We start from the raw sequence: 13658 nt of genomic DNA on the forward strand, positions 1-13658 counted from the left end.
TCTCTATTGGAGCGAAGGGCCTATGAGTGTCTCTGTCAGTGACTGGCTCTTGAGTCTCTGAAAGTTTTTCTCCTTTTCTGTCTTTCACTCTGAATTCTTACCCCCGCCCTTTCCTTCCTCTTTCGCTCTTTTCACTTTTTTCAGTTTTTCTGACACAAACATCATAAGAAGTCATGATCTAAAGCCAGCGTTCCTCCTTTCACACCAACTGCTCATTTGAATATGACACCTTCACAGCCAGTGACAGTAAATGTGAGTCCACAGCCTCACGTGTTGAGTGGTGGAGGCGGTGGAGCAGCAGGGCAGTGGGGAGGCACTCCTCTGTCCTGCCTGTGGGGCTGAAGTGACCCGTGCCCAGAGGGAACCAGAGGACTGGAACTGTAAGTCACCCGCTACCGTGATGATGTCATTGTTTTGTCCTACCACACAGTACTTCCCCTTTGAATGAAGATCATTCCGAGAAGAGAATGTTGACCGGTGGTAATCACGTATCCCACACTGCGTTTGACGCGTCTTTATAATGTGTGTGAGCCGTTCCGCTAACACTTGAGTATTTTGAATAGATGTTAATGTAGAGTTTTATAGCTGATCAGAAATGCTGCTCCAGGTGTCTGGCGAACATTGGCCCTGATGCCTACTGTGTCCCTGGTGACCCATTGTCTTTTGAGAATTGTTACTGTGTAAGAAGGCATATTAGTAACCAGTTAAGGTAACAGGGGTGTTAAGATACTGTAATAGGCTGTAGTACCACTGTGGGGAATGTAGAGAGTGTGTGTGGAGGGAGAGAAAAGACACACTGAGAGAGAGAAAGAGAGAGAAAGGAAGGAAGCATTGTGAAATGTGGAAATGAAGTGGGTGACTTTGACACCATGCAAACAAAATGGGAACTCTCATAAGAATAGAAATAAGCAAACAAACTCACCAACTATCTTATTTCTGGGATGGATTAAAGATGATAATGCAAGAAGTAACTAATCTCTCTCGCCTTCACCCTTATGTTGTCGTCATCAGCCACCATAACCTTCAGTATCTCCATTCAGCCAAGCCACTGAACACATGTCTGGGGGGCTCTCTGCTTCCCCAGGTTCAACATTACCTTATTACCCCAGGTTCAACATTACATTATTACCCCAGGTTCAACATTACATTATTACCCCAGGTTCAACATTACATTATTACCCCAGGTTCAACATTACATTATTACCCCAGGTTCAACATTACATTATTACCCCAGGTTCAACATTACATTATTACCCCAGGTTCAACATTACCTTATTACCCCAGGTTCAACATTACATTATTACCCCAGGTTCAACATTACCTTATTACCCCAGGTTCAACATTACATTATTACCCCAGGTTCAACATTACCTTATTACCCCAGGTTCAACATTACATTATTACCCCAGGTTCAACATTACCTTATTACCCCAGGTTCAACATTACATTATTACCCCAGGTTCAACATTACATTATTACCCCAGGTTAAACATTACCTTATTACCCCAGGTTCAACATTACATTATTACCCCAGGTTCAACATTACATTATTACCCCAGGTTCAACATTACATTATTACCCCAGGTTCAACATTACCTTATTACCCCAGGTTCAACATTACATTATTACCCCAGGTTCAACATTACCTTATTACCCCAGGTTCAACATTACATTATTACCCCAGGTTCAACATTACCTTATTACCCCAGGTTCAACATTACATTATTACCCCAGGTTCAACATTACCTTATTACCCCAGGTTCAACATTACATTATTACCCCAGGTTCAACATTACCTTATTACCCCAGGTTCAACATTACCTTATTACCCCAGGTTCAACATTACATTATTACCCCAGGTTCAACATTACCTTATTACCCCAGGTTCAACATTACATTATTACCCCAGGTTCAACATTACATTATTACCCCAGGTTCAACATTACATTATTACCCCAGGTTCAACATTACATTATTACCCCAGGTTCAACATTACCTTATTACCCCAGGTTCAACATTACATTATTACCCCAGGTTCAACATTACCTTATTACCCCAGGTTCAACATTACATTATTACCCCAGGTTCAACATTACCTTATTACCCCAGGTTCAACATTACATTATTACCCCAGGTTCAACATTACCTTATTACCCCAGGTTCAACATTACATTATTACCCCAGGTTCAACATTACATTATTACCCCAGGTTCAACATTACCTTATTACCCCAGGTTCAACATTACATTATTACCCCAGGTTCAACATGACCTTATTACCCCAGGTTCAACATTACATTATTACCCCAGGTTCAACATTACCTTATTACCCCAGGTTCAACATTACATTATTACCCCAGGTTCAACATTACATTATTACCCCAGGTTAAACATTACCTTATTACCCCAGGTTCAACATTACATTATTACCCCAGGTTCAACATTACATTATTACCCCAGGTTCAACATTACATTATTACCCCAGGTTCAACATTACCTTATTACCCCAGGTTCAACATTACATTATTACCCCAGGTTCAACATTACCTTATTACCCCAGGTTCAACATTACATTATTACCCCAGGTTCAACATTACCTTATTACCCCAGGTTCAACATTACATTATTACCCCAGGTTCAACATTACCTTATTACCCCAGGTTCAACATTACATTATTACCCCAGGTTCAACATTACATTATTACCCCAGGTTCAACATTACCTTATTACCCCAGGTTCAACATTACATTATTACCCCAGGTTCAACATTACCTTATTACCCCAGGTTCAACATTACATTATTACCCCAGGTTCAACATTACATTATTACCCCAGGTTCAACATTACATTATTACCCCAGGTTCAACATTACATTATTACCCCAGGTTCAACATTACCTTATTACCCCAGGTTCAACATTACATTATTACCCCAGGTTCAACATTACCTTATTACCCCAGGTTCAACATTACATTATTACCCCAGGTTCAACATTACCTTATTACCCCAGGTTCAACATTACATTATTACCCCAGGTTCAACATTACCTTATTACCCCAGGTTCAACATTACATTATTACCCCAGGTTCAACATTACATTATTACCCCAGGTTCAACATTACCTTATTACCCCAGGTTCAACATTACATTATTACCCCAGGTTCAACATGACCTTATTACCCCAGGTTCAACATTACATTATTACCCCAGGTTCAACATTACATTATTACCCCAGGTTCAACATTACATTATTACCCCAGGTTCAACATTACCTCGATGTGAAAAGTACACACATCCTTCACTCAAGTAGAAGTACAGATACTCATGTTTAAAATGACTCTGGTATAAGCTTTGACACTATTTCACTTAACTTAAATTAGTGTGGGCTTCCAAACGTTTTGTGAAGAATATTTTTTAAACCTTTAAAAAAACGAATTGAAGGTGCAAAGGTGTTTTTCAAAAGTTTTTTTCACAAACAACACGACACAAAAAGTTCTAGTTTCTTAGAAAAAAGTTTTTTCTTGTTGCCTTCTGCCTTGCTCCATGGTAGCTTCGTAGACTAGCTTACGTTCAATGTCAATATCTACTCCCACCAAGGAACACATCCTACCGCACAGCTGCCTTGAGGTGCTCGTCATATGGGGAGGGATCTGGAAAGGCTAAGATCAGGGTGGATCAGGGTTTTTACGGAGCAATGATTGACCATGATAACCTTGTACATATCTGGGAATGGGAAAGTGCTGCATGTAGGGTGAACAACTGATCTTTGTGGAGTGTAAAACTAACCGAGAACTCATTTTGTATACCAGGTGGTGCTTTTCCTCTGTTTCTCATTCAAGAGATTACACCGGCGTAAACCAGAGTGCTGCTGGAAGGAATATTTCATTGGTCAAAAAATACAACTTCAATACATTGATGTTGGAAACCATTCCCTAGTGGGGTGCAGAGGAACATAATAAAGTAAACTATCGATCTGAAATCTACTACAAAGATTTGAAATAACTTACCTGAATCAGAACTGGACTTTCAAGCCTGCAATGTCAAAGTTCAAACTTTGCTCCTAACATTGAACACTTGACCTCTTTAAACAATGTAAGGTGGAGAAGAGAAAACAAAAGCATTTTTGTTTCAGGGCGAATACTGCCGACAATGGAATTTCCTAATCAAGGAGAAATGGCTGTGTACACTGGCCGCCAGCCACATGTGTGTTCTGGAAGTGTCTCCAAGGTGTTTATATCCAAAGGCCTGCTCACTTCTTCATACCCTGGGTAACTCCCATCTTGCTGATTGGAAAGGCATGGGTACTGTAGATGGTGGGAAGTGATACAAAGACCTTATGTACTGTGCACGGCTGAGGGGGCCAATCGGGGCCCGATGCTATGCAGGTTGAACATATACCTGCGTATACCTGTCTCAGTTGGGCTGAAGGCATCCTGAGTAACTCGTTTTTCAAGTAATGTTGATCCGTACAAGATCGAACATTGGGGTTAAGGGGCATCAAGGGTTAAAGGAAGGGAGTGTTCATAAACCTGTATGTGGGGATCCTTTTTTGGCAGTTCTGGGTACCAGGTTACCTTCACAAGAGAACACTAGCAGTTCATCATAATACTTCATCCACTGGACATGTTAAAGACTGAGAGCTGTATAGACCCCACCTTTTCATCTGCCGTCCAGCAAGCCAGAATGTTGTAGAACTCCAGTCCCTGTGGTTCTGACTGCAGCTTGGACGTAGAGTTCTGAAACACAGAGACTCACATCTGAGAAGGCATTGGACCCTCACTATAGGTCAGAGCTTAGCAAGATTGTGTCTTCCTCTTATTCTTTTAAGCAAGCCGCAAGTGAAGATTCTCCGCTGAGAAGAAGGAGAGTCCTCTCAGCACAGTCTCCCCCCAACCCTCCCACACCTCCTGCCCTCTGGGTCACCCTGAGAGGGGGGGGGAGTAAATCTGACAATACTTTGTTCAGATGTTTGGCGAACGAGGGGTGGCTGATTTTAACAAAACATAAAGAGATTTACAGTAATGCACTTTATTCTGAGTGAATGAGAGCTTGTGTCTTTGTGTCTGAAGGCTACACAGAATCAAAGGGTCCTTCATCATTCCCAACGGCTCATGGAATACATACATATTCAAAATACAAGTAATCAAAGTTGAAATCAGACCACGGACTTGTCCTTGTGGCAGTACTGTACATACTGTAACTGCCCCCTCTCCTGCTTACATTGCCTCCTGCCTCGGCCAATCAGGTCCCAGGAGATAGGAGTGGGGTCAGAGAGTCCGTCTGTTTGACTCGACTGGTTGGAACTCTCTGTCCTAGCTGACAGTTAAAAGGACCCAGTTCCCTTTTAACATCTATTTAGATTTGGGAAAAAAGTTAAAAGTTATAATTGTAGCCTTAAGTAACATTTACCACTATCAGGGTAGGCGAATTCCCTCTGAGCTTCATCATCTTTACTCAAATCTCTCATTTTCATCTGCTATCTCTCTCTCTCTCTCTCTCTCTCTCTCTCTCTCTCTCTCTCTCTCTCTCTCTCTCTCTCTCTCTCTCTCTCTCTCTCCCCTCTCTATTTGTCACTCTCTTTTTCCCCCTCTATCCTCAAATCTCAGATTGTTCCTGCTGACTGTTGTCTAAACAGTCATAATTACAGCCATGACCCATGACCATTTTTGGTCACGTGTATCCTGGCAGACACAGGTTCAGACCATGTCCCTGCTGGCTCTGAGTTGGGGTCCGTATGGGCTGTTTAAAAGCCTCTGCGGGGGTGATTAAGGGAGTCTACTGTAGGTCAGCTGGCAAGGTAGCCTGCAAGAAAAGATTTGTCTCAATACCTCAATGATGGTGTTGGATGCAGTAAATTATCAATTGATGGCATTGATGATGATGATGATGATGATGATGATGATGATGATGATGATGACATGGATGCGATCCTCCAGAGGGCCACCAGGGGCAGAGCAGGTCTTAACAGGTCCCAGGGTGAGAGCATGTTTGGAGACTACTCCGTTTAGTTCTTCCAAAGCGTGGAATGAGAAAGAGAGAGAGAATTGTAAACATAGAAACACAAACATTAAAAAAAAAAATTCCACCAACAAATGCAACAACATGATCACACACACTCAGAGACAGAGAAAAACCAGTGAGTAGGAGAGCTGGGGGTGTTCTTGCTACCTGAAGCCCCGTGATGCAAACACACAGATACATCCTTAATAGACAGTAGACAGATGGAGGTGAGAGAGTTTGACCAATACACAGCAACATAACCCTGTAATGGCTGACGCAGCACACATCTCTGATTGGCTGGTTTGATGAGGAGGGATAGGAGCTGTGGCTTAACCCTGCAGAACACATTTGGCAGACAGATATGTTGTTTCAAACTGTTAGGGTTTGCCCTGATTGACCTGCAATGAACATGGGTTCAACATTAAGTTATTTTTATCACTATAATCAACACATTTCCTACTTAAGAAATATCTTAGGCAAAAACATGGGAATACAGGTACAATCCAAAATCTTAAATGAGCGTGAACGCCGAAGAGGCAAACACACATTATTCCGTTTTGGCAGATGCAGTAACAGATACTAACCATTAAGTGTCGCTCAAGATGAACACTTTGCAGCATCGCAATTGTAAACACACCGTATGTTGTGTTTTCAATATAACTATTTTCCCTGCCCCAATTTATCGTTTTTTAATAATTATAGCCTACATGATTACATCAATTCAGTTAGCTGTTAGGAAGTTTGTATCTTCCCTATCTTTTTTTAACAAACGCAGCCCCACAGTACACACTAGGAAAGACACGCACCACAGGTGATAAATTGGTGATGTAACAGATGTGACATGGCGACAGGAAGCTGTCACGTCGAGGCTGACCGATATCGAGCTCTCTTGATCATTAAACCTCTGAAACCTGAAAACAGCCTTGGCTCCTGTTTCCTAATAGAACTGTACGTGTGTGTGCTAGGTGTGTGTGCTAGGTGTATGTGCTAGGTGTGTGCGCGTGCTTGAATGTGTGCGTGTGATATTGAGTGGGATTTTGTGTGTGCGTGTTTCTGCGTACGTGTGTGAGTATTCAACGTGGTTATAATGTGATATGGTCAGTTGGGAGGGCTGACGGAGAGAAGCTACCATATGGTAGAGCAGGAGGGAGGGAAGAGACTGCACTAGGGAGAGAGAGCGGGGGATGGAGGGAGAGTGGCAGAAAAACAGAATAAGAGGTGGAGGAAAGAGAGAGAGAGCAGAGAGGGAAAGCAAGAGAAACATAGAAAGGAAAATAAAGGAGAAGCAGAAAGGATGACAAAGGGGTGAAAGGCAGGGAACAGCAAAAGGAACTGTCTGGTTGGTGAGGAGGGAGGAGAGGACGAGCGGGAGAGAGGATGAGAGAGAGAGGGTGAGAGAGAGAGAGGTGGGTGGGTGGATGGTAAAGCCTACAGCTTGGAAGGAGAGGAGGGGCAGTGGGGGGTGCTCACTGCTCAGTGATGTGTTATCATTCCTCCCCTCTACCCCCTCCTCCCCTGCTCTCTCTCTCTCTCTCTCTCTCTCTCTCTCTCTCTCCAGCACTCCCTCTCTCTCCCTTGGTTCTGGCTCTGTTGCCAAGGCTACGGAAAAACCTCTTGGTGCATGTACCTAGACGAGGCTGTGGATCTGTATGTCCTCCAGGAGGCAAACAAAAGAAAAACCTATCACTCTCTCTCTCACACACACACACACACTCTCTCTCTCACACACACACACACACACACACATTCTGTCACCGACCCACATGCTCCAGTATACATGGTAACGGTGGTGTGTTCCTGTTGCGGTGTTGCTTTTCTGGAGCTGTTACAACGGTGATGTGAAGACGACTGTAGCACACCCAGGTAAGAACCAGACCAGACCGGACCAGGCTGGGGCTGGGGCTGGGGCTGGGGCTGGGGCTGGGGCTGGGGCTGGGGCTGGGGCTGGGGCTGGGGCTGGGGCTGGGGCTGGGGCTGAGGCTGGGGCTGTCCGTCAGTCTCCCTTCCCCGGCTCCACTCTCTGTCTCTCTCCCTCGTTCTCCGTCTCTCTCTCCTTTTCTGCATGACACGGAGTGAATATCAATGCCACCGCCCAGCCCGCTGGTTCAAGGCTGCTGCGCCTACTGAACGTACATGCTCGTGTGTGTGTGTGTGTGTGTGTGTGTGTGTGTGTGTGGGTGTATGACTATAGTACACTTATGTATCTCTTTAATATATTTGTGTTGCGTTACTTCAATCAAAGGTGCACTTTTAGTCTAAAATAACTATTCACCGAATCTACTGTTGAGATTTCATAGATCTGAACACATGAATGTTCCATCCTGTATTGTGTCTAGTTTCTGGGAGCAAGTAAGAGAACCAGGGTGATGAGAGGTGGAACAGGGTTCTGTGTGTGCTTCATGGCTGATCCAGTGCTGTGATCCAGCTCTGCGCTGTATGGTCTCTCTGGTTCTCCGTAGCTCTGGACGTGATTTGAATGGTGTTTTGTCTTAGCATGAATGACTCCAAGAACCCATCCTGAAATGGAAATGTTGTGAAAACGATATAAGATCGATCTTTGTCACCGAGAAAATCTGGGGGATAGATATCAAATATTGATTATTTGTTCTCAAATTTTACCTTGATGAATTGTGTTTATCTGCAGGGAGTCATAACCATTTACTGTTATTTGTTTAAAATAACTAATGACTGCGTGGGAAATATATACAAATGAATGATGCTCTAATCAAGCCTTGTTTCAGTGTGTACGAGTGTGTTTATGTATGTGTGTGAAAGAGCAATTGTGTGTGTATGAGGGAGTGTGTGTATGAGATACTGTGTGTATGTTTGTGTGAGTGTGTGTGTGAGAGTGTGTGTATGAGAGAGTGTGTGTGTGTCTCCGAGGTTAGTGAGGCAGGTCAATAGCCGTCATGTGACAGGATCTTGTGTTACCATCCCATCATCACTTTCAGGTTCCTCTTCCTCCTCTTCCTCCTCCTCTTCATGCCGTGTGTGCAGTTCACCGATAGCTCCTTTCCTCTCCTCCCCCCCTCATCCCCTCCTCTTCTCTCTCTTTACCTTCTCCTTCCATATCCCTCTCTACAAGCCTCAGCTGGTAACTAACCAGACAGCAGACACAATTTGTTGCATTTGTTACATCATCACAAATAAAAGGATCATGTCAGGATCCCTGGTACTGTTCACGTCTTCATCCCATGTAGGCGACACAGTGAGAGTGAGTCGTTGTTCAGGCGCACACAAACCTCACCTCCCTAGCACTGGAGACGGCTGCAGACTGCAGACGAGGTCACAGGTGCAGTCTGTGCACCGCAGACTGCAGACTGCAGACGAGGTCACAGGTGCAGTCTGTGCACCGCAGACTGCAGACTGAAGACTGCAGACGAGGTCACAGGTGCAGTCTGTGCACCGCAGACTGCAGACTGCAGACGAGGTCACAGGTGCAGTCTGTGCACCGCAGACTGCAGACTGCAGACGAGGTCACAGGTGCAGTCTGTGCACCGCAGACTGCAGACTGCAGACTGCAGACGAGGTCACAGGTGCAGTCTGTGCACCGCAGACTGCAGACTGCAGACGAGGTCACAGGTGCAGTCTGTGCACCGCAGACTGCAGACTGCAGACCTGGACGTCCTGACTCATTTCTCCAGCTCATGTCGTGAGGAGACACACAGCTGCCATCCCTCACGGTGCTCGGGAGTTGACAATTTTGTGTGTGTGTGTCTGTTTATTGTGCTGTGTGTGTGTGTTGTTGCCACAGTTACTGAAACGCCAGCCTCACGCCAGTGTTCCTACAACCTTCACACAGCCGAGTCGCACTTCTCCTTCCATCCCTCAAGTGGTCGTCTGTCCCTTCCTCCATTGTCTGAGAAGAGTAAGGACTGCAGAAAAACAGACCAACGCATTCTGTACAAAGCACTCTCAATGCTGCAACCTGTTTGTATGTGTGTGTGTGTGTGTGTGTGTGAGTTTGTGTGTATGCACGTTACCATGGCTACTGGCCAGCCTCGCCACCGTCATCACTTCAAACCCACCTTCGCAGTGAGCACAGAGAGAGAGAGAGAGAGAGAGAGAGAGAGAGAGAGAGAGAGAGAGAGAGAGGGAGGGAGAGAGAGAGAGAGAGAGAGAGAGAGAGAGGGAGGGAGGGAGGGAGGGAGAGAGAGAGAGAGAGAGAGAGAGAGAGAGAGAGAGAGAGAGAGAGAGCGAGAGAGGGGGAGAGAGAGAGAGAGAGAGAGAGAGAGAGAGAGAGAGAGGGAGGGAGGGAGGGAGGGAGGGAGGGAGAGGGAGGGAGGGAGGGAGGGAGGGAGGAGAGAGAGAGAGAGAGAGAGAGAGAGAGAGAGAGAGAGAGAGAGAGAGAGAGGGAGGGAGGGAGAGAGAGAGAGAGAGAGAGAGAGAGGGATAGAGAGGGTTAGAGAGGGATAGAGAGGGATAGAGAGAGAGAGAGAGGGAGAGAGAGAGAGAGAGAGAGAGAGAGAGAGAGAGAGAGAGAGAGAGAGAGAGAGAGAGAGAGAGAGAGAGAGAGAGAGAGGGAGGGAGAGAGAGAGAGAGAGAGAGAGAGAGAGAGAGAGAGAGAGAGAGAGAGAGAGAGAGAGAGAGAGAGAGGGAGGACGCAAAGCAGCCCCCCTCTAGTCAACACCCATGCTCACACACACACCCTCACACACAGTGGTGGTTTCACATTTCACTGATCGAACGTCCATTCTTTCAAGTTCAGTAGCATGTGAGGAGAGGAGAGAGGAGAATTGACTGCATACACATGGACACATACTGATACAGCCTAGGTATATGTAGTTGATGGACCGACTGTTTCAATGTCTGAATATATTGTAGTATTTTATTTTGCCACAGCAATATCTAGTAGTGTCTGGATTCTGATGCTGTGTCTCCCTGACAGGGAGCAGGAGTCTGCCCTCCTCTCTCCCCTGCCCTCCTCTCTCCCCTGCCCTCCTCTCTCCCCTGCCCTCCTCTCTCCCCTGCCCTCCTCTCTCCCCTGCCCTCCTCTCTCCCCTGCCCTCCTCTCTCCCCTGCCCTCCTCTCTCCCCTGCCCTCCTCTCCCCTGCCCTCCTTTCTCCCCTGCCCTCCTCTCTCCCCTGCCCTCCTCTCCCCTGCCCTCCTCTCTCTCCCTGCCCTCCTCTCTCTCCCTGCCCTCCTCTCTCCCCTGCCCTCCTCTCCCCTGCCCTCCTCTCTCCCCTGCCCTTCTCTCTCCCCTGCCCTCCTCTCCCCTGCCCTCCTCTCTCTCCCTGCCCTCCTCTCTCCCCTGCCCTCTTCTCTACCCTGGCCTCCTCCATTCAATCTTTTACATGGACTCAGAAGTATTGGATTGTTGTAAGAAATACGGCAGGCACTTCTCTGCACTAATCCAATTATTGTGAGTGTGAGTGGGCGTGAACGAGGGCTCCCTCCAGACAGAAGGGCAGCGTAGAGGATGGGGACAGGGGCCTTGAGTGATGCTTCACCGTGTCACCTTGCTGTTTGCCGTCCTGGGGATGGAGAGCACAGCTTGGAGCCGGGGAGACAAGGGTCTCCAGATGACCTCTGAGAAGACCATAGCGCCGTCTCTCTCGCTTCGCACATGGCGCAATGCTGACGAGTCAACTGCCCAGGCCTTTTTCAGATGTGTTTTTTTCTGTCTCTAAAAAGGTTTACCTGGAAAAACACTGTTTGTGATCTTAGGATCACAACAGAGAACAGAGAACAGGGAACAGAGCTGTGGGTTCTGATGGCCTCAGTGACCAGTGTGCCGTGGGTTCTGAAGGTTCTCCTCTTGTGTTCTCCAGGATACAGTCTATTCCATCCTCTACAACATGGCTGACTGCCGGTGGTTGCCATGACGCACAGAACGTGACACGATCATGTGATCTTTCCTTCCCATTTCCTGCAACCTACCACAGGTGAGTTCTGTGACCCCTGACCTCAAACCTACCAAAACTGACCTTCTGATTGGCTTCACAAGAATAGGGTAAGAAATTACCTTAAAGTCTACACACAAGAACAAACACACCCCTAGCTACTGTGTGTCTTCAGATTTCATGGAAAAAGGTTTGTGTCGCTAATAATGATATTTTCCTTAACTCCTCACCCTAAACATAACCGTAACCCTAAAACCATCCCTCACTCCTTCATCCTACGCACCCCCCCCACACACTAAAAGCAACACCTAACCCTACCCACAATTATTCTCACACACAGCAATAAACCCATGTGCCAGTAATTACGCAAACCTGCGAAACATCTTCACTAAGAGCATGATACAGACAGGCATTGAATAGATAATGTTCGGAGTGTGTGTGTGAGTGTGAATAGGTGTGTGTGTGTATAAGTGTGTGTGAGTGTGAATAGGTGTGTGTGTGTTGTCAGGAGATAATTATTCTTGGGATGGATGACAGGGATGAGAGCCACTCTGTTGCCAAGGAGACGGATGTAGCTGTAAACATGCTCCCCCTGACTCATCCTTCTACAATACAACTCTAGTCTCTCTCTCTCTCTCTCTCTCTCTCTCTCTCTCTCTCTCTCTCTCTCTCTCTCTCTCTCTCCCTCTCCACTTCTCTCTCTCTCTCCTCTCCACCTTTCTCCCTCTCTCTCTCTCTCTCTCTCTCTCTCTCTCTCTCTCTCTCTCTCTCTCTCTCTCTGTCTTTCTCTTTGCTCTCCCTCTCTCTCTTTCTCCCACTGACTCACAGAAACACTTGCACACACACATATTATTGAGCTGGAACAGTCTCGATATCCGGATGGGTGATCATTTTACTGGCAAAGAAAAGCTCTCATGTACCCCTCCTCCAGGGAGAGGCCTGCACCACACTGGTCCACAGTAGCTTTCTGTCTCCTTAAACATTCAGCATCTATGGCAACCACTGACACACCTGTGCGACGACACATCTGTGTCATACTTTCATTCCACTTTGATAGAAATGTCACTTTTGCTGGTCTCTCACAGATGACAGAATCCCATTCATACAAGTAATGCAGTCAAGAAGATTAAAAAAAATACAGAAAGAACATCATGCATTTCCTAACCCTACGGTATCCTTAATATGAATGGACTGGATTAAACTGGATTAAACAGGATTACAGTGGATTATTGACTGTTACTCTCCTGTGCCCTCCTGTCCCCTCCTGTCCTCTCCTGTCCTCTCCTGTCCTCTCCTGTCCTCTCCTGTCCTCTCCTGTCCCCTCCTGTCCTCTCCTGTCCTCTCCTGTCCTCTCCTGTCCTCTCCTGTCCTCTCCTGTCTCCTCCTGTCCTCTCCTGTCCCCTCCTGTCCTCTCCTGTCCTCTCCTGTCCTCTCCTGTCCTCTCCTGTCCTCTCCTGTCTCCTCCTGTCCACTCCTCTCCTGTCCTCTCCTGTCCCCTCCTCTCCTGTCCTCTCCTGTCCTCTCTTGTCCTGTCCTCTCCTGTCCTCTCCTGTCCTCTCCTGTCCTCTCCTGTCCTCTCCTGTCCTCTCCTGTCCACTCCTCTCCTGTCCTCTCCTGTCCTCTCCTGTCCCCTCCTGTCCTCTCCTGTCCTCTCCTGTCCTCTCCTCTCCTGTCCTCTCCTCTCCTCTCCTGTCCTCTCCTGTCCCCTCCTGTCCTCCCACCAGGGGTACACAATGCCTCGTCTGAGCACTTCCCTGACAGAAGATTCTGTCTTCCGTCCCGAAGACTCCAGTGGTCCCCTCAGGCCAGGGGACGT

At 46.7% G+C, this 13658-nt stretch overlaps 1 protein-coding gene across 1 annotated transcript in view; it reads left to right on the top strand.

Annotated features, from left to right (window-relative positions):
* The first annotated feature begins 13575 nt into the window (after positions 1–13575).
* ptpn5 (protein tyrosine phosphatase non-receptor type 5) overlaps positions 13576–13658 on the top strand; it is a 5955-nt gene continuing 5872 nt past the window's right edge. Inside the window, exon 1 of the mRNA XM_084672330.1 lies at positions 13576–13658. This exon is cut by the window's right edge and continues 139 nt beyond it. Within this exon, the coding sequence (XP_084528456.1) occupies positions 13576–13658 (83 nt within the window).

The sequence above is a fragment of the Hypomesus nipponensis genome, chromosome 14 (assembly GCF_054491055.1).
Source record: "Hypomesus nipponensis isolate SF chromosome 14, ASM5449105v1, whole genome shotgun sequence".
In the NCBI taxonomy this organism is placed as follows: Eukaryota; Metazoa; Chordata; class Actinopteri; order Osmeriformes; family Osmeridae; genus Hypomesus; species Hypomesus nipponensis.